The 21,055-nt window shown below is 42.4% G+C and overlaps 1 protein-coding gene across 6 annotated transcripts in view; it reads left to right on the top strand.

The window, feature by feature from the left end:
• The first annotated feature begins 1,191 nt into the window (after positions 1-1,191).
• Positions 1,192-21,055, top strand: part of nf1a (neurofibromin 1a) — a 306,791-nt gene continuing 286,927 nt past the window's right edge. For all 6 annotated transcript variants that reach the window (XR_013548929.1, XM_078422133.1, XM_078422136.1 and 3 more), the window contains exon 1: positions 1,192-1,318. Coding sequence is in view for 5 of the 6 variants with exons in the window: in XM_078422133.1 (XP_078278259.1) it covers positions 1,259-1,318 (60 nt within the window). In the remaining variant the exon portion in view is untranslated. The remainder of the gene's footprint in view (positions 1,319-21,055) is intronic.

The following is a 21,055-nucleotide window of genomic DNA, read 5'->3' as shown; positions in this document are numbered from 1 at the left end:
AAAGATTGAGATATTTCCTTCCGTCTAGACACAGGAAAAAAGACAAACTTGAATGTTGCAAGCAAAAATAAAACAACCGGCCAGTATTAAATAACGAGTTCGCAGAGTTTGATGTGGGCTCTATTTTAGGACCGGATTCTGGGAATAATGCGTGCCCTTTCAGACATCAGAACAAGACTTATGGATTTTTATTTCAGTCCTATACAAGTTTTCTTCCAGTTGCCAGTTCTGACGAAGGTCCAAAGGCGAAACATTAATTAATTTCTTTTTCAGCACCCGAGAGATGTCCGATACTGCCAGCATTTTCTATTGCTGTGCCATTTCCCTTAACATTTATGGTATGGTACATTATTTGTCACCTGTAGCAAGGTACAGTGAAATTCATTTTTGTATACAGTTCAGTACAAGTATCACTATTCATAAGCACTTGGATACATATTCGATAAGCATCTCGGTTACAGAATATATAAATATATATCAGATAGACAAAAAAAGCTGGAGTAACTCAGCGGACAGACAGCATCTCTGGAGAAAAGGAATAGGTGACGCTTCGGGTCGAGACCCTTCCTCAGACAGAGTCAGGGGAAAGGGAAACGAGAGATATAGATGATGATGTAGAGAAATGTCTATAGTTTTTAAAAGACACACCTGCAAACATGTGTAGTTAAATAGAAATTAAAAAAAATAAAACCGTTTTCCACTGTCAAATGTACACGTGTAGAAAACAGAAGACAATTGCAACAAGTTGGCCTGTTTTTACTTTGCAATGCAGAAATTCTCTCCCCATTGAAGAAGCTTCCGAGCGTCGGGGCGCATGCGCGTGGTGGGAGGGAGAAGAGGGGAGGGCGGGGTTTGGCGGGCGGTGACGTCAGCGGCCGTACTTTTTTGTTAATGAACGGCGGCGCTGGCGCGCATGCGCGAGGCGCGACCATGGGAGCCAACGGGAGCGCGCGCGGGGCGGCGAGGGGGGGTGGGGGTAGGGGGGGGAGACACTTCCGGTTAGTGTCATGGCCGCCGTGCTCTGGTGAATGTGGAGAGAGGCTTGAGGGGGAGGGAGAGCAAGCGAAGTGACAGTGAGGGAACGGGGGGGGAGGGAGGGAGGGAGGTGGGAGGGGGGGGGGGGGTTCACAACAAAACATCGGATGAGGGGGTTTGAACAAAAAGAGCAGTAATCTGCTGGTTCACCCTGAGGAGAGCGGGGGGAGGGCGGGGGGGAGGGAGAGGGAGAGGGGGGGGGGAGGAGGAGTTGTCCAGGGGCATGGCGGCTCATAAGCCGGTGGAATGGGTTCAAGCCGTCATAATGCGTTTCGATGAGCAGGTAAGACTGATCTAACATGTTGGAGGTGTGCTAGATGTGTGCTCTAATTGCTTTCATTCCCCCACCAAGCCCAGGGTTGTTTGGAATGACTTGCATCCCTTTTCTCTCATTCTCTCTCTCTCGCAGCGAGCGCGGGTTGAGTGTATTCTGAGGTAGTTTGGTGTCCGTTTGTTTCTGCTTTCTGGGGGTGGGTGCCTTTTCTGTGGCTCCAGGCCTGGCCGCCCTCTGTGAGTGTACTCCAGGGCTGGCTCTCGGCAATTCAGGCAGCAACAGCAGCTGGGTGGTTTTTCCAACCCCCTCCCCCCCCTCGATTTATTATTATTGCTAATCCCACTTGTTTTAAAGCCAACATGAAGGTCTGAGCAGTCCTCTTCCAGCTCTCTGAACATCGCTCCACCTCCCCACCACCTTCTCCCATTGATTCCTGCACGATTCATATGTGTTTATCACTGGACTTAAACTTGTGTTTCGCTTCATCTTAAAAAATGTTCCGTTCCGTCCCGATCAATTCTGTTATTGCATGCAACGTTTTTTTGTGTAGAGGTGATGTTAATGTTAAGGTTGTTTTTGCAGTTCATTTAGGAGCAGTGTGCGTCCCGTTTATCCTGACAACAAGATTCAAAAATCATCGCATGCATCTATGTGTATTACGGTCTCTGATTCCCCACCCGTTCTCTGCTTCTGTGCTCAGCTTTTACACGCGGATAGTTCAAGATTATGGGCGATTTTGCAAACAAGCTGGTCAACGTTTTGCTGTGGGCTTGGATATCCCTAACTGAAAGCCATTAATTAAGGATATTGCACCAACTTTGTGGAAACGTCAGACTTCATCTTTCTCCTTGAGCAAAAAAATAAGTATTTTGGAGACATTGAAACAGATACATTTGGCTTTTAAAAAAACAACCTGAAAGTCAGTTGAGATCTCACCTGAATCCACCAGGGGATGGAACTATCAACAGATGTCCACATTTTACAAGTTGCCAGTTGCTTTTGAGTTTAAATGAGATAAAAATGATCATTTGATGACGTTCTTGAGTTTACAGATAACATCATAAGCAGGCTAATGGCGTTTTTAACTCTGGCGGCCAATTTTGTGGTAACGTTTCAATGCATCCTTTTAGATTCATTTATCAAAAGTTAGGAATAATATTCTAGATGTTTTAGAAAGGAAACTTTAACGTTTGTTCTTGCAAATATTTTACCTGAAGGTATTGTTGCATGAGGTGGTTGTTTAAGCCAGCAGAATGGGGTTAGGAGGGAGAGAAAGATCAGCCATGATTGGATGGCGGAGTAGACTTAATGGGCCGAATGGCCTAATTCTGCTCCTATCACTTATGATCTTATGATCTTGAGAGAGATCATGATATCTACTACATTGGGTACAGATTCCATAAGCAGCTAATGTTTTGAACAGTTACTTATTCCTCACTAGTGAAGTTTGACCAACTGTTGCAATCACCGTTTGAGAAATGTGTTTTTTGGAACCATTTTCATGACACTTTTCTTAGCCAATATTGTTAAAGTGCTGGGATGATGTGCTGACCTGACGTTGTTAGCATTGTTGATATCCTTGTCATATTCTTCAACATTTTTCAAGAAACCGTGGCTGAAAGTACGGACAATTGTCTTTTAAATAACATCTATTAGTAAATGGCTGAAATTTGAATATGAATTTATGGCTGGTAATATCTTTAGTGTAAAACATTTTTTTACATTCATAACATTCCATGTTTATAGTAAACATTTCCCCATCAAGAAACTTAATCTTGGATGGAAAACGTTCTGAAATGTTAGATACATAATTCTGTGAAGTAACTGCTCTACCAGCTACGCTCTTGTGCTGCATAATATGTACTAAGACTTGGATAACTCGCCTACTTGCATGTTCCAACACTGAAATGAATCATTTGGCGCATCAGGTCTACGCTAGAGGCCTATGCACAACATTGTCCTATTTCTCCCTCGTTTCCTGGCATCTGTACAATTTTGCCTCTTGCATGTTATCAATTCTCCTTTGATTCTATCACCACATGGGGTTAATTTACAGTAGCCAGTTAATCTACCCCTGCATATTTGGGATGTGCGAAGAAACTGGAGCATTGGCGAAAACCTATGTAATCACAAGTAGATGGTGACAACATTATAAATGCAGCTTCTAACCTGGGTCCCTGTAACTATCAAGGAATTGCACTAACTGCTGCATCACTATGACAGCATCCTTGTTGTCGAATCAGCAGCTCATGGGTTCAAGCCCCTTTCGAGAAATAAGAACACACCACAAGCTAATGATCATGGGAGAGTTAGCAGTGTCAGAGTTACTCTCTCTGGTGATGTTGTTGTGAAATGGGTCTTCTATCTCCCCTCTTGGTGGATGTGAAGCGTACCACAACACTGCTCTTAAACAGAAGGCAATTCTCTCTGTGCACTGGCCAGCACTTCTCTTAACCAATGATATTTCAAAAGGCATTCAAAGAATATACTGTACAAAGAGTTACAGCGTGGAAACAAGCCGTTCAGCCTTCTGAGTCAGTGCCGACCAATGAGCAACCATACTAGGGACAATTTCAGAAGTCAATTAACCTATAAACCTGCTCATCTTTGGAGTGTGGGAGGAAGCACCTGGAGAAAATGGAGCACCTGGAGAAAACCCATGTATAAACCCCACTCAGACAGTAGTCATAGTCAGGATCGGACCTGGGTCTCTGGCGCTGTAAGGCAGCAACTCTACTGCTGCACCACTAGAATTGATTGGCATTGTTCAGTGTTTCTCAATGTCCTGAAATGTTTAAAAATAGATGGTGTTTTCCTATTTTCTCTTTTATTCTGTTTGCAAACAAAGCTTTTAGTTGTTGAAGGGCATCAAGGTTATAAATACCCTGCAAATAAACGGTTGCTGATTTTCTAAACGAAAACGTCTTTGATTTGTTTACTCCTCCAGAGCCTGTCCACTTCCATCTTTCCAGCCTGTGAACTGGGATTGCAGAGATCAATTTTTCAATTTCATTTAATCCCGTCTGTTAAAACTGTAATTGTCCGGTTATTCCATATTACTTCTGCAGACGATAATTGAAGGTTTTATTTCACAGCAAAGTTTGACGTGACTTGGGATCTTTCTCTAGTTCTATAAATTTTCTAGGAGTGCTGGATTCACATCAAAAGTTTTGCAAAAATAATTTATTGCGAAAACATTTGTCTGAATAACTGCAGTAAAAAATGCTTCTTTATTCACTGTCCGAAGAAGGATCCGACTCGAAACGTCACCTATCCACATTCTCCAGATCTGCTGAGTTACTCCAGTACTTTGTGCCCTTTTGCGTAAACTGGCATTTGCAAATTATTTTTTCTACATAATTATTCACTGTTTCAATTGGTCAAGTATTAAATATTCCTGAGTTGTTAGTACACTAAATAGAATTAATTTATTCTTATTTGATAAATGGTTGCGCTGTTGTAAGATTCTGAGCCTGTCCCAACCCAAAACATCGTCTGTCAGCTTTGTCCGCAGATGTTATCCTGACCTTTCTGAGTTCCACTAGTACTTTGTGTATTACTCAAGGTTCCAGCAACTGCAGTTCCTTGTGTCTACAAGATTCTGCTGCCTCTGAGGCTGAATAGCTGATGAATATAACTAGTTTTGGTTGCAACAGAAATAGCCATTACATTGGTGAAGAGCTGAGTTTAATGGGCTAATATCAAGCAAAGAAACAATTTTACCGTCTTTCCAGTGAAGAAATGCACAGTTTAGTTTAGAGATACAGTGTGGATATAGGCCTTTCAGCCCAACGAGTCTACGCCGACCAACGATCCCCCATACATTAAGTCTATACTACACCCAAGGGACAATTTACAGAAGTCAATTAATCTACAAAACCTGCTCGTCTTTGGAATGTGGGAGGAAACCAGAGCACCCAGAGGAATATCATGCATTCGAGGGGAGAACGTACAAACTCCCTTCAGATAGCACCGGTAGTCAGGATTGAACTGGGTCTCTTGTGCTGTAAGGCATCTATTCTACTGCTGCGTCGCTGTGCCACCCAATGTTGTTGGTTGTGGATTGCTGCAGATTATTAATGGTGATATGTTTTGATGTCAGGATGGTTTGTGCTTTACAGGGGAACCTGCAAGTAGTGGTGTTCACATGCACATGTGTCTTTGTTGGTGGCAGATGTTGAGTTTTTTGGCAACACTGTTTAAAGTAACATAAATAAATAACTGCAGTGCTTTTTGTTATTAGTACTTTTCCTATTATTTTTGTAAACGGAACAGTTGTTGAAGGGTATCTTGATTATAAATATCTAGCAACAAAATAATTGCTGATTTTGCAAATGGAAACATCATTGACTTGTTTCTTCACCGCAACCTGCCACAGAAGGTAGTTGAGGCCAGTTCATTGGCTATATTTAAGAGGGAGTTAGATGTGGCCCTTGTGGCTAAAGGGATCAGGGGGTATGGAGAGAAGGCAGGTACAGGTTACTGAGCTGAATGATCAGCCATGATCATATTGAATGGCGGTGCAGGCTCGAAGGGCCGAATGGCCTACTCCTGCACCTATTTTCTATGTCTATGTTTCTATGTCTAACCTGCCCATCTCCATCCTCCCAACTCCAAAGTTGGGATTGTGGAGATGGAGTAAGTAGCTGCTTTTCCAAGATTGTTGTCGAGCTGCTTCAGTGTTGGTGCTGCGTGGTATTCCATGAAGCTCCCCACTTTTACTTGTATATGCTGTAAAGGTTTTGATTCAGTTGTAGTTGCAAATTTTGCGTCAAAAGTGTTTTATTGTCATATGTCCTGAAAAGGAATAATAAAATTCTTACTTGCAGCAGCTTCCGATATATAAAAGTAGTACTCTGTAATACCCATAATAAACAACAAAACAAAAAGTTCTATAAATATTTATATATACACAAACTGATAAATAGACAATATTAGTGCCAGAATGATGTTCTCAAGTCTATGTAGTTTGGAGCCTATTTGGAGGTTGTAGCGTTTAATAGCCTGATAGTTGTAGGGAAGAAGCTGAACCTGGACATTTCAGTTTTCAGGCTCCTATACCACCGTCCCGATGGCAGGAGTGAAATGAGAGCATGACCAGTGTGGTGTGGGTCTCTGCTGACTGCCTTTTTGAGGAAGCGATTCTTGTAGATCCCTTCAATGGTGGGGAGGTCAGAACTTGTGATGGACTGAGCAGTGTTCACCATCTTCTTCATTCCTGGTCGTTTGAGTTGCCGAACCATGCGTGATGCAACCAGTCAATGTGCTCTCTACTGTACACTTGTAGAAGTTCACGAGAGTATTTGTTTACTCTAGATCTAGCCTCTGAAACAGCTCTTGGAGTCACAATATTTCTGGTCCACTGTTGCTTTGGATCAATTGTAACCCCAGAGATGGTGGTGGTGATGGACTTATTATTGGAAATGCAATTGAATATCAAGGGTAGACATAAAAAGCTGGAGTAACTTAACGGGTCAGGCAGCATCTCTAGAGAAAAGGAATAGGTGACATTTTGGGAAAGACCCTTCTTCACACTGAGAGGCAGGGGAAAGGGAAACCAGAGATATAGAAGGTGCATGGAACAAATGAATGAAAGTTATGCAAAAAGCAACGATGATCAAGGAAAGGTAGTGCCCACAATGGTCCATTGTTGACTGTGCGGTAGGTAATAATGAGTTACATAGACAGTGAAACCCAAAATATCAAGGTTCTCTCTTTGAGGTGTGAATGTTCCTTGTCCCCTGGTAGTCCATTTCTGAATGATGTTCTTGTCTTGGTGTACACAGGCATAGTAGACTTGATTTACAGATTGTCAATGGAACTGAGCATTGTGCAGATTCAGTGAATATCTTTACTTCTAATCTTGAAGGAAGCAAAATCATTGTAGCAGTTGAAAATCATTGCGCTTCAGATAGATATTGTTCTGCAGTGGTGTCCTGGTGCTGATGTAACTAACCTCCAACAACCACATCCATTTTCCTTTGTGTAAGATGCAATTCCATCAGTCTGAAGAAGCAATCTGACCCATATTGTCAGCCATCCATGTATTCTGGGTTACTGCCTGGGACATTAATTACTCCAGTTTTTGTGTCTTTCCTTGGTAACCCAGCATCTGCAGTTCCTTGTTTCTAAATTCCAACAATTGGCATGTTTTCCTTTTGATAATTGTTGACTTTGGTTTTACTACGGTTTTCTGCCCGTCACTTGATTAAGTGCAGCCTGGATATCAAAGGGTGTTGCTCTTGTGTTATCTCTGCCCCGTCTCTGCATCAAGCCCTGAGTTCTGCAACTTAGGCCCGTGAAACCCAAGCTTTAATGATTGAGAGAAGACTGCTCAATAACTGCGCTCAGTCTGAAGAAGCCCTGAAACGTCTCCGATTCCTTTTCTCCAGAGATACTGCCTGACCTGCTGCATCACCCCAACAGTTTGTGTCTTTGCTCAATTATTAGCCAGGACAACTGCACTTCTGGGCAAATGAGGTTGAATGTACCTCAGGACAGGAAAATAGATGAAGTGGAGCTAATAACGTTCTTGCTGGTATGAACCAGTAAAATTAGGGTGAATAGTTTCCCTGTAAAATATAGAGCAAAATATATATTTTTTGTTTTTGTCCACAGTATGATATCATTTTCCACAATCAGCAGTAGTACAGCTTGGAAATCGAACAGGTGCTCCCAAATCACACCCCAAAGCATGTTATTTCCAAAGTGATTGAGATTTGCCATAAATATGTTAGTTCATTATTTTAACATCACTGTAAGGATTTGCAAAATTAAGTTTCCTCCCCTTGTTATTTTCTTAAATGTTGCCAGTAGTGTCATTTCTCCCAGTTGTATTACCAATGCTATACAGCACGAGTTAGAATAAATGTTTTCTTCAGAAGTTGCTACATATGTTCAATATGCATTTGTTTACAGCAAGTAATTTCTTGGCTCGAGTTGTGCTCACAAATGTGGTCGTAACTGCACAGTCCTCTTTTTCCCTCTGGGTTCCATGTCTCAAGAGGGATTTGATTGTATTTAACAAGCTCCAGTTGTCTCCCCATCCCCTACCAAGTGTGAAAATTTCAATTTGCAGCTGATTCAAATCTTGTTAGATTTTATAGTTATGCAGAAGTGCAGATGTACTGTAATTGAAAATTATAGCACATTGGAATCTCCACCTGCGTCTCAATGATGGTCTCAGTTGGGAGAAATTACATTGTTGCCAGGTGTGATAGAATGAACAGGTAAAATTCAAGGAACAAGCCATCTACTTGTGTAGGAAGGAACTGCAGACGCTGGTTCAAACCGAAGATTGACGCAAAAAGCTGGAGTAACTCAGCGGGTCTGGCAACATCTCTGGAGAAGAGGAATAGTTGACGTTTCGGGTCGAGACCCTTCTTCAGACAGAAATCTACTTAGTTGAGGTTACGCTGGTATGTTAGACCAGCTGCTTGCTGGATTTTGGTATCATATGGTGCAAATAGACTCTTGGTAGAGCAGAAACTCTAAACACTATGGAGTATTTTCATAATAGAAAACATAGACATAGAAACACAGAAAATAGGTGCAGGAGGAGGCCATTCGGCCCTTCGAGCCAGCACCGCCATTCATTGTGATCATGGCTGATCGTCTACAATCAATAACCCGTGCCTGCCTTCTCCCCATATCCCTTGATTCCATGAGCCCCTAGAGCTCTATCTAACTCTCTCTTAAATCCATCCAGTGATTTGGCCTCCACAGCCCTCTGTGGCAGAGAATTCCACAAATTCACAACTCTCTGGGTGAAAAAGTTCCTTCTCACCTCAGTTTTAAATGACCTCCCCTTTATTCTAAGACTGTTGCCCCTGTTTCAGGACTCGCCCAACATTGGGAACATTTTCCCTGCATCAGCTTGTTTCGTCCTTTTATAATTTTATATGTTTCTATAAGTATCCCTCTCATCAATAGTCAATAGTCATTTATTTGTCACATACACATAAATGTGTAGTGAAATGAAACATTACCCGCAGTTAAACAATAAGACCAATAAGAATAATCAATAAAAATGCAATAACACATACAATCACAACTAACACCAAACAAAAAGAAACATCCATCACAGTGAGTCTCCTCCAGTCCCTCCTCACTGTGATGGAAGGCCAAAAATGTCTTTTTCTCTTCCCTGCCATCTTCTCCCGCGGTCAGGCTGTTGGATTTGCCACGTCGGGGCGGTCGGGGCTCCCGATATTGAAGCCGCCGCTGCCTTCTAAACTCCAGTGAATACAGTACAGTGAATAGTGAATAGAAAAGCAAAAAGATAAAAGGTTGTTGACGTTATTGGACTGGACTGATATTTTGCATGATCTTTTCATTTACTATCAAGACTTGCTGATGGATCATGGTTTCTGTCATAGGCAGCATTCAGCATCCATCAAATTTTAACCTAACAAGAAGGAGACCAAAGAATTGGCCTAAAGTTGGGGAGGGGGATGTGGGTAGGTGGTTGCGTGGGTGAGCTGATGATTCACTGGTGCAGGGAGGGGGAGGAGGTAGATGAAAAGAAAATGAGCAAAACTTTATTACGCTTACCTGCTTTTAGGGATTCATATCTTTTTTTCTCCCCCCCCCCCCCCTTCCTTCTCCTGGAGAAGTCTGGCGAAAGATATTTGCTATGTTTGTTGACAACTTTTAATTAGCCGGAATTGAATTGAATTTTTGTCATCTTGCACTTGGAATCTGCTAATTAGAAACTGTGTCAAAACTGCAGCTTGTGGATTATGGTCAGCTTACATGTTCTTGCAGTTTATCTTTCTTGATGACTGATCCTGTTTGAAATTTGTCATCTTAGTAATTTGGTAAATATTAATTTTAATACTGCAGCCCCATGGGTAGGTATTTTATAAGGCACTTTAGTATTTGCAGCTTGAAATTGATGCAGATGAGTAAGAATATCTTATTAAATTTGTGGCCTACAATTTATGATTTTTAATTTTCCCTGAAATAAATATTTTCCCCTTCTACCCCTCATGAACAAGATTGTACTTAAATTACAAATTGTGGCTGATGAGACTGGCAAAAATATTGATTATTTTATTAATAATGGTGAATCGCAAAAGCCAGTAAGCATTTTGTTACTTGGAAGTGACAAACTACTTCAATGTTTGGCATAAACTAGCATCTGCAGTTCCTTTTTATTATATACTAGACGTTGGGTCCAAACCTCTCCTGCGGGCCCGGCAACCCTCCCCCAACTGATGACCCGTTGCAGGCCAGGGAGTCTCCCGCGGGGCTGTGGGCAGGCGAGGGGGGAGAGGAAAGGGGAGAGGGAGCTGCTCACCCTGGCCCCGGGCGGCCAGAGCGACCCATGGGTGCAAACCTCTCCTGCAGCGGTAGCTCGACGGCGGCGGCCATCTACTTTGAGTACCCTCTGCCGCCGCGCTGCACAGCGGGAGGAAGGTCTGCCCGCGGGGCACGTCGGGAAGCACATTTATTAAAGTTTATAACGTTAATTGCTTATAAAATGTAAGAAAACTTGATCAATCGAGATCGCTGGCGAATGATGAGTAGGGTGGGCCTAAAATTGTTGCCCTATCGTGTACTGTTTTGTCTGTATTTCGGGTACGCACAAACAAACTGACAAACACACAAGATGAGAGTTTTAGTAATATAAAGATTTGTTATACTTAAAAAAGAAATTTGTATACTTGCCAACAGTGGGTAGAGAATCAGTTCAGTTCTTTTTCGGCCACTGCCTTGTCCGCTCTGGTAAGTAATGGCTTAAATTCTTCCCTGAATTTAGTCATGGTAACATTGGGCATACTGTGATTTAATTCTGGGAATACAGCATGCATGTGACATTGTCAGTACATTGCACTGGCATCTACTTCCTCAGTTTTATGTTGTTGGTTGAACCTTACTGACGATGATCACTAGATAATTGAGGAAAACTATCTAGTTGAGCTAAGAATTGAATGAGAGTAAAGTTGCAGACTTGTCTTTTTGATTGTAGCTTTTCTATTTAAAAATGTGCATTGCAGATCATTGATTGGAGTCCAAAATTTCATTGTAATATGGTGTTGGTTCTCCCTGAAGTGACAAATTGTGAGTTTAGACTAATGATTATATTGTCATCGTAAGGCTCAGCGCAAATTGGAGAAAACACCTCATATTTCGCTTGGGTAGCTTACACCCCAGCGGTATGAATATTGACTTCTCTAACTTCAAGTAACAGTCGCTTTCTCTCCCTCTCCATCCCTCTCCTTCCCAGTGCTCCAACCAATCTGACTGTCCCCAATTACATTTTATCTTTGTTTGCTTTGTTGTCACCTTCTCCTAGCTAACAATGATCTATTCCACATTTTCCTTGAACCGCATCTGTTATGATGTCTCGTTTTCACACCTTACTCTTCCTTATCACTGCGTCTCCCTCTCCCCTGACTCTCAGTCTGAAGAAGGGACTTGACCCGACACATCACCCATTCCTGTCCAGAGATGCTGCATGTCCCGTTAATTTACTCCAGCATTTTGGTATCTGTTTTCGATTATACTGAAGACTTCGTTTATTTCTTTTGCTGGGGTAGGGAGGAGTGAGCTTTTCCTATATATGACCCTTTGTTTCTGTATATCCACGATATGGTGATTTTAAAAAGAAAAGATTTTATTACCCCCCCACCGAATTTGCACTAAACTTCCGATGCAGAAGGCTTTGTGCTAGAGGAGAGATGCAGTTTGAAGTGTATATTGCCGATACCCTAGCGGCTGTGTGGCCAAATTGTGCTCTTAGCTCCATCCTCAAGTTTGCAGATGACACCACTTTGGAGGCTGGATCTCGAAGAATGACGAGATAGAGTACAGGAAGGAGAGAGAGAGCTTAGTAACATGGTGTCAAGAAAACAACCTCTTGCTCCAATGTCAGCAAAATGAAGGAGCTGGTCGTCGACATCAGTAAGCAAGTTGGAGTACATGCCTCGGCCTGCGTCAAGAGTGCTGAAGTGGATTTGGACGGGAGCTTTATGTTTCCAGGCATAAATATCACCAACAATTTGTCTGGACCAACCACATTGAAACTACGACCAAAAACACACACCACCCCCCTCGACTTCCTGGGGAGACTAGAGACGTTCGACATGTCTACGAACAACTCTTGTTAACTTCTGCAGATGCACCATTGAGTGCAAACTATTGGGTTGCATTGCAGTTTGGTTTGGGAACACCTCTGCCCAAGTCTGCAAGACATTGCAGAGATATTGCCTTGTCACAGACTATCCTCCCCACCATAGAAAACATGTACACAGTGCACTGCCTCGGGGGAAAGGAGACAACACAATCACCCTGGTCATTCCTTCTCCCTTCTGCTTTCAGGCAGATGTTGCAAAAAAATGAAAGTGCATATTGCCAGATTCATGGGCAGCAGCTTCCCCTCTAATCAGTCTACTGAACAATCCTCCTTATGGGCCAGAATGTTCTCCCAATCTTCCAACCTACCTCTTTGCAGAGATTGGGATTTATCTCTAACTTGCTGCAATGCTGTTAAAATTATATTCTGCATCCTGGTATTGTTCTCCTTGCTCTACCTGTTGTACGTGCGTATGTCCTGATGGTATTCATCTATAGTTTGGTCTGATTTTACCAGATAGCATGCAAACAAGAGTTTTTTACTATCTTTGACACGTGGCAATAATAAACCAGTGATTTGGTCATTTTAACAGGTCAACTGTAAGTAGTTGTGATTATAATTATAAAGGACTTTACGTAGCTGAGGGTAAAATATCTTTTACCTCGATGAATAAAAGTTGGGAAGCCCCGTACCAATCCTCCTGAAGAACCATTTGTGTTTACATTGTCACACAATGACATGGCTAGCTGTAGATGGAATAGGTGTACTTGTACATCTTTGTAAAGCTGTTTATCTACAGGTCCCAATTTTCAATATGTCATAGGCTGTCAACAGCAGGAATTTTGACTGCAAACTTGGCAGTCTGAAGAAGGGTCTCAACCCATAACATCACCTATTCCTTTTCTCCAGAGATGCTGCCTGATCCGCTGAGTTACTCCAGCATTTTGTGTCTATCTTTGGTGTAAACGAACATCTGCAGTTCCTTCCAATGCAGGAATCTTGGCTGTTTTTGTATTTCTATTCTGGGGTGATCAAAATACCTACTGTAGCCTAACTTCTTCCATTGGATGCGGACATTAGCTGAACATGTGTGGCTACAGTTCATGAATTTGGGTTCGAGAGGCATACAGCACCGAAACAATACCTTCAGTGCATTGTCCTCGCTGGACACAAAATGTCTATCTATACTAATTCCATCTTCCAGCATCCCTCCTCAGCCTAAAAAGCAATGGCATTTGCAGTTCTCATTTAAATATTAATGCTGTGCACTAACTGTATTTTGTACTGCAAACTCGCACCATTCGGTAATTTTGCAGTAGCTGTATGTATACTGTTCACTCCAAGCTTCATGTGAACAAGGAATTTAATTGCACCCTGCTACATATGCCAATAAGCTAACATAATCAGATCTAATACCTGCCTTTTGCACCTGCTTAGTTGAACTTTGGAGTTCAGATCTGTAAAATTATATGCAGAAGTTTAAGCAGATTTGGCATGTTGCCGAATACTCCCTCGAACATCTATGGACGCACGTGGAGAGCATGGTGGCAGGTTGCGTCTTGGCCTGGTTCAGTATTTCAAATATCCAGGAGCGATGCCGGCTGCGGAAAATGGCGGACGTTACCGAGTGCATCGCGGATATCAACCTCTCCACTGATGAAGGGATCGATGGGAAGCACTGCCTCAAGAAGGCAGCTGACATCTTCAAAGACCCACACCAGGTCACACTCGCCTCGCTGCTGTCATTGGAAAGAAGGCCGAGGAACTTGAGAACCATTGCCTCCAGGTTCAAGAACAGCTTCTTCCCATCGGATATCAGGCTCTTGAACCAACCTGCACATTTTGTAAATTTCCCCGGTGTGGGACGAATAAAGGAATGTATTAAGCCTACCTCAGCACTGAACTACACAGGTTGCATGACAATAGACAATAGGTGCAGGAGTAGGCCATTCAGCCCTTCGAGCCAGCACCGCCATTCAATGCGATCATGGCTGATCATTCTCAATCAGTACCCCGTTCCTGCCTTCTCCCCATACCCCCTCACTCTGCTATCCTTAAGAGCTCTATCCAGCTCTCTCTTGAAAGCATCCAACGAACTGGCCTCCACTGCCTTCTGAGGCAGAGAATTCCACACCTTCACCACTCTCTGACTGAAAAAGTTCTTCCTCATCTCCGTTCTAAATGGCCTACCCCTTATTCTTAAACTGTGTACCCTTGTTCTGGACTCCCCCAACATTGGGAACATGTTTCCTGCCTCTAATGTGTCCAATCCCCTAATTATCTTGTATGTTTCAATAAGATCCCCCCTCATCCTTCTAAATTCCAGTGTATACAAGCCTAATTGCTCCAGCCTTTCAACATACGACAGTCCCGCCATTCCGGGAATTATCCTAGTGAACCTACGCTGCACACCTTCAATAGCAAGAATATCCTTCCTCAAATTTGGAGACCAAAACTGCACACAGTATTCCAGGTGCGGTCTCACCAGGGCCCGGTACAACTGTAGAAGGACCTCTTTGCTCCTAAACTCCTCTTGTTACGAAGGCCAACATTCCATTTGCTTTCTTCACTGCCTGCTGTACCTGCATGCTTCCTTTCAGTGACTGATGCACTAGGACACCCAGATCTCGTTGAACATCCCCTCTTCCTAACTTGACACCATTCAGATAATAATCTGCCTTTCTATTCTTACTTCCAAAGTGAATAACCTCACACTTATCTACATTAAACTGCATCTGCCATGTATCCACCCACTCACACAACCTGTCCAAGTCACCCTGCAGCCTTATTGCATCTTCCTCACAATTCACACTACCCCCCAGCTTAATATCATCTGCAAATTTGCTAATGGTACTTTTAATCCCTTCATCTGTCATTAATGTATATCGTAAATAGCTGGGGTCCCAGCACCGAACCTTGCGGTACCCCACTGGTCACTGCCTGCCATTCCGAAAGAGACCCATTTATCCCCACTCTTTGCTTTCTGTCTGTCAACCAATTTTCTATCCATGTCAGTACCCTACCCCCAATACCATGTGCTCTAATTTTGCCCACTAATCTCCTATGTGGGACCTTGTCGAAGGCTTTCTGAAAGTCGAGGTACACCACATCCACTGACTCTCCCCTGTCAATTTTCCTAGTTACATCCTCAAAAAATTCTAGTAGATTTGTCAAGCATGATTTCCCCTTCGTAAATCCATGCTGACTCGGAATGATCCTGTTACTGCTATCCAAATGCTCAGCAATTTCGTCTTTTATAATTGACTCCAGCATCTTCCCCACCACTGATGTCAGACTAACTGGTCTATAATTACCTGTTTTCTCTCTCCCTCCTTTCTTAAAAAGTGGGATAACATTTGCTATCCTCCAATCCACAGGAACTGATCCTGAATCTATAGAACATTGAAAAATGATCTCCAATGCTTCCATTATTTCTAGAGCCACCACCTTAAGTACCCTGGGATGCAGACCATCAGGCCCTGGGGATTTATCAGCCTTCAGTCCCATCAGTCTACCCAAAACCATTTCCTGCCTAATGTGGATTTCCTTCAGTTCCTCCATCACCCTAGGTTCTCCGGCCCCTAGAACATTTGGGAGATTGTGTGTATCTTCCTCAGTGAAGACAGTTCCAAAGTAACGGTTTAACTCGTCTGCCATTTCTTTGTTCCCCATAATAAATTCCCCTGCTTCTGTCTTCAAGGGACCCACATTTGCCTTGACTATTTTTTTCCTCTTCACGTACCTAAAAAAACTTTTGCTATCCTCCTTTATATTATTGGCTAGTTTACCCTCGTACCTCATCTTTTCTCCCCGTATTTCCTTTTTAGTTAACTTTTGTTGCTCTTTAATAGAGTCCCAATCCTCTGTCTTCCCACTCTTCTTTGCTATGTTATACTTCCTCTCCTTAATTTTTATGCTGTCCTTGACTTCCCTTGTCAGCCACAGGTGTCTCTTACTCCCCTTAGAGTCTTTCCGCCTCTTTGGGATAAATTGATCCTGCAACCTCTGCATTATTCCCAGGAATACCTGCCATTGCTGTTCTACCGTCTTCCCTGCTAGGGCCTCCTTCCAGTCAATTTTGGCGAACTCCTGCCTCATGCCTCTGTAATCCCCTTTGCTATACTGTAATACTGACACTTCCGATTTTCCCTTCTGCCTTTCCATTTGTAGAGTAAAACTTATCATGTTGTGATCACTGCCTCCTAATGGCTCTTTTACCTCTAGTCCCCTTATCAGATCAGGATCATTACACAACACTAAATCCAGAATTGCCTTCTCCCTGGTAGGCTCCAGTACAAGCTGTTCTAAGAATCCATCTCGAAGGCACTCTACAAACTCTCTTTCCTGGGGTCCATTTCCAACCTGATTTTCCCAGTCTACCTGCATGTTGAAATCTCCCATGACAATAGACAATAGACAATAGGTGCAGGAGTAGGCCATTCAGCCCTTCGAGCCAGCACCGCCATTCAATGCGATCATGGCTGATCACTCTCAATCAGTACCCCGTTCCTGCCTTCTCCCCATACCCCCTAACTCCGCTATCCTTAAGAGCTCTCTCTTGAAAGCATCCAACGAACTGGCCTCCACTGCCTTCTGAGGCAGAGAATTCCACACCTTCACCACCCTCTGACTGAAAAAGTTCTTCCTCATCTCCGTTCTAAATGGCCTACCCCTTATTCTTAAACTGTGGCCCCTTGTTCTGGACTCCCCCAACATTGGGAACATGTTATCTGCCTCTAATGTGTCCAATCCCCTAATTATCTTATATGTTTCAATAAGATCCCCCCTCATTCTTCTAAATTCCAGTGTATACAAGCCCAATCGCTCCAGCCTTTCAACATACGACAGTCCCGCCATTCCGGGAATTAACCTAGTGAACCTACGCTATGACATAATTTGACCTGCCTTATTACGGCCTTGTTTACCCTGAATAACCGATAACTTATAATACATCGTTGGAGTTGCATTCCACACGCCTGTAAAGCTACAGCATGTAAAAATGTCATTGTTTATTTGTCATATGCATCAGGACCAGAACACTCTTATCCCTTGACTTTTGCAAACTGAGTTACTGGCGAATTTACTTCTCGCTTGTGTTTGCAGTCCTGGGTTTCAACAAATGTTGAAATGATACTTGAATTAGAAATTGTATTCCTAGTTCAGAGGAAGTATCCAAATTATGTACCTGAAACTACTCTGAATCAATGTGGATGAAGGAACTGCAGATGCTGGTTTATACCGAAAATGGACACAAAATGTTGGAGTAACTCGGGCAGTATCTCTGGATAAAAAGAATAGGTGATGTTTTGGGTCGAAAGCCTTCTTCTGTCTCCAGGACTACTTGGAATCATACTTGTCTTAACTCTGGCAGCCTTTATGGCAGATTATCTATTTTCTTCCAAGCTACCATATCAAATAAGAAAGAGTTCATTAACTCAACTGTAAAAATTCTCGCAAAACCAACTAGTCATGCAAGGTGGAATATTACTGTCAATGATAAAAAATTGTATTTCTAAAAAACAAGCACAGTTTGGTTGAAGTAGTAAAGTTAGCGCTACATTTTCATCCCTGTGGGACTCAACTCTGGGTTATGTGAAAAGTCAACCTGGATTTTACGAGTGACTCTTTTAATAGGAAGTACAGTTAATTGCTGGTTGGGTAACAATGAACCTCGTCTTGGCTGTGAACGCTCATCATGGCTGAGAGGAATGTCAATGCACACCTTAAATTACATTTCCTGCTCTTTTAAACAAAAATTGTTGTGGTTTATGTTTCTCCTTTTTTGACAATTGCAGTTTTGAAAGGAATTTGTGGTACGTTATTCAAAAGAAAACTTAAAAGGAAATTAATGAGAAAATTTGTCCACATTTTCAGACCATGATCAAGAAACAAAGATTTGCTAATCAGATGAGCTGAGTGGAAATCTGCAGCATAATTATAAATAGAAAGGAATGATTCAACACTGTAATCCAACCTCTGGGTTTAGATGACGTCCTCTGAACCTCAAGCCCTGTTTTTTTGAACTATTCGTTTGTTCTATTTAAAAACCATTTTCTGAAGTGAAGAATAGTTGAAATGTTTCAGTTTATGTTCGTTCAGCTGCATAATTGTAGTTGATGCCGTTTTCTTTTGATTTCCCGTGCTGTTTTGGCTCAAATTATGACAAGGAATTTGGCAACACCAGCTGCAATTATATGTGCGGGTTTGTTTGAGGCGTTACATGACACGTCATCAATGAATTTTTGGGTTACATTGGCAAAACATTCCTGAGTAGCAATAAAAAAAATTAAAACGAGTGCTTTTAACAGTCTTCAGAAAGTATCGTGCTGAATGAAATGCAGAAGTCCTTTGGTGTGGATAACTATAACCTGATGTGTTTGAGCCGAAATAATTCCAGGCATGTGTCGACAAGTGCAGGGATACCCATTACTGGCTGCAGGGCAGAAGTGAGGCACTTCAGGTCATGATAAATAACACAATGAATGCAGATGAGCAGTGTAGCAATACCACAGAGAAGCAAATTTAACATTAGGATGTAATGCGAGAACAGAACAATGTTACGCCTGCATAACAGTTAAACGGTGTGAAGACCCGCATTGCTAATTTGTCTAGGTTTTTAAGTGCTGGAGAATGATCATAGGCAATTTGCCATAAACCCTAATCTTTGAGTGATTACAATACGTTAAAGTAATTGGAATGTTGGTCTTCGCTCTACTAGATTTAGTTTAGTGCGCATCTACTTGTGGCGTGCGAATGGGGGGGGGGGGGGGGGGGAGTGTTTGTTGGTTGCTTGCTAAAATTGGAGAATTCAATGTTCATGCCATGTGGTTGTAAGCTTCCCAAGAGGAATATGAGGTGTTGTTCCTCTAGTTTGCATGTGGCCTCACTCTGGCAATGGAGGAGGACCAGGACAGTAAGGTCAGTATGGGAATGGGAAGGGTAATTAAAATGGTTATAGGAAACCATTGTAAGAACATTTAATTAGACATGGATCACGCGAATAGTCAGAGTTATTGGATCATGCAGCATGGAAACAGACCTTTTGGTTCAATGTTATCCCACGTCTGACGCACTGAGGTAATTTTTACAGAGCCCGATTAACCTACAAACCTGCATTTCCTTGGGATGTGGGGGGAAGTTGGAGCACCAAGAGGAAACATGCATGGTCACAGGGGGAAGTGCAAACTCCACACAGACAGCATCCAAGGGCGGGATTGAAACCAGGTCCCTGGCGTTGTGATGCAGCAGTTCTACCATCTGCGCCTCTGTACTGCCCTGACTCAGGACTTAACAGAGAGTGACAACCTATTGCCCGGCTGATTATTATTAACGGTTAAAACTTGCTGTATGTGGTCCACTTTTTAAGAGTCCTCACCTACATCATATTCACTGGCACCATGAAGCTGGGCACAATGTCTCAGTGAAGCCAAGTCCTCATCTGGGGATTTGTTTGAGCCTTTTTCCAGAAACTATTTTGGGAACACCCCATTTTGGGAAACAAAGCTAGCGACCAGAGTTTTGCTTTCTGTCAAATATTTCAGCAATTACTTCAAGTTTGGGGTCTTTAAAAAATTAAAAAAATTTATCTGCTTGAATGATTAAAAATAAATTAATTAAATTGCAAGCATTTAAAGATAATTAGGAACTACTTGCCTGCATCCTTACTTAATCCTACTATCCCATTGAAATCAAGTGGATCTCCAATCCAGCACCGTTTAATTTAATTTAGAGATACAGCCTGGAAATAGGCCCTTGGCACGCTGTCTACACCGACCATCGATCGCCCGTTCACACACCTAGTTCTATGGGATCTCACTTTCTCATCCACTCCCTACATACCAAGGGGCAATTTTACACAGGGCCAATTAACTAACAAACATGTTAATCTTTGGGATGTGGGAGGAAACCGGACCTACAGGAGGAAACCCACAAGGTCACGGGGACGCGCACACTCCACACAGACAGCACCTGAGGTCTGGCAATACCCATTTTTACAAACAGACTTTCATTTATATTGTTCTTTTCTGAGCAACCAAAGCAGCGCATTAATCAATTAATGAGATGTTCCTGAAGTGTAATTACTCTTGTAAAGAGGAAACATGGAAGCGAACTTGTAGACGGCAACCACTCGCAAACAGGAGCATGATAATTTCAAGATAGTAGTGCTGAATGAGGGGTAATAATTGTCAGGATTTTGTGTGATTCCCATGGGGAAATTGTTAAGTAACGTATGCTTTCATTGGCCAAAGAATAAAAAATGACTGGAGGGGTAATGGTGGACTTGTTTGACCATAGCTGGAGCCTGGTGAACAGTTCGGGTTGGCACATTGGAGGAAGGATCTATTTATATTAAAGAGGGTACAGATAAGATTTTCGAAGGATATTGTAAGAACTAGAGATGTTTACTTATGGCGAGAGCTGATCTTTGCCTCATCTCCACTTTACTGAATTTCGTGAAGCATCTAGAGACCAATATTCTATAGCTCAGTCTTGAGTATATTTGGTAGTCAAGCCCCCACAAATCACTGGGTAAATTTTTCTGCAGTTCTCAATAAAATAAATTTCTCCTTATGTCAATCTTAAATAAGTGACCCATCATTTTGAAACTATGCAATTTCTCCACGAGGGGAGAAGTAATTGAATCGACCTTGCCCGTGACAAGCCTC

Source organism: Rhinoraja longicauda, chromosome 26, assembly GCF_053455715.1.
Source record: "Rhinoraja longicauda isolate Sanriku21f chromosome 26, sRhiLon1.1, whole genome shotgun sequence".
NCBI lineage: Eukaryota > Metazoa > Chordata > Chondrichthyes > Rajiformes > Arhynchobatidae > Rhinoraja > Rhinoraja longicauda.
Note: the sequence above shows the minus strand (reverse complement) of the source record. Positions and strands in the feature narration are given on the sequence as shown.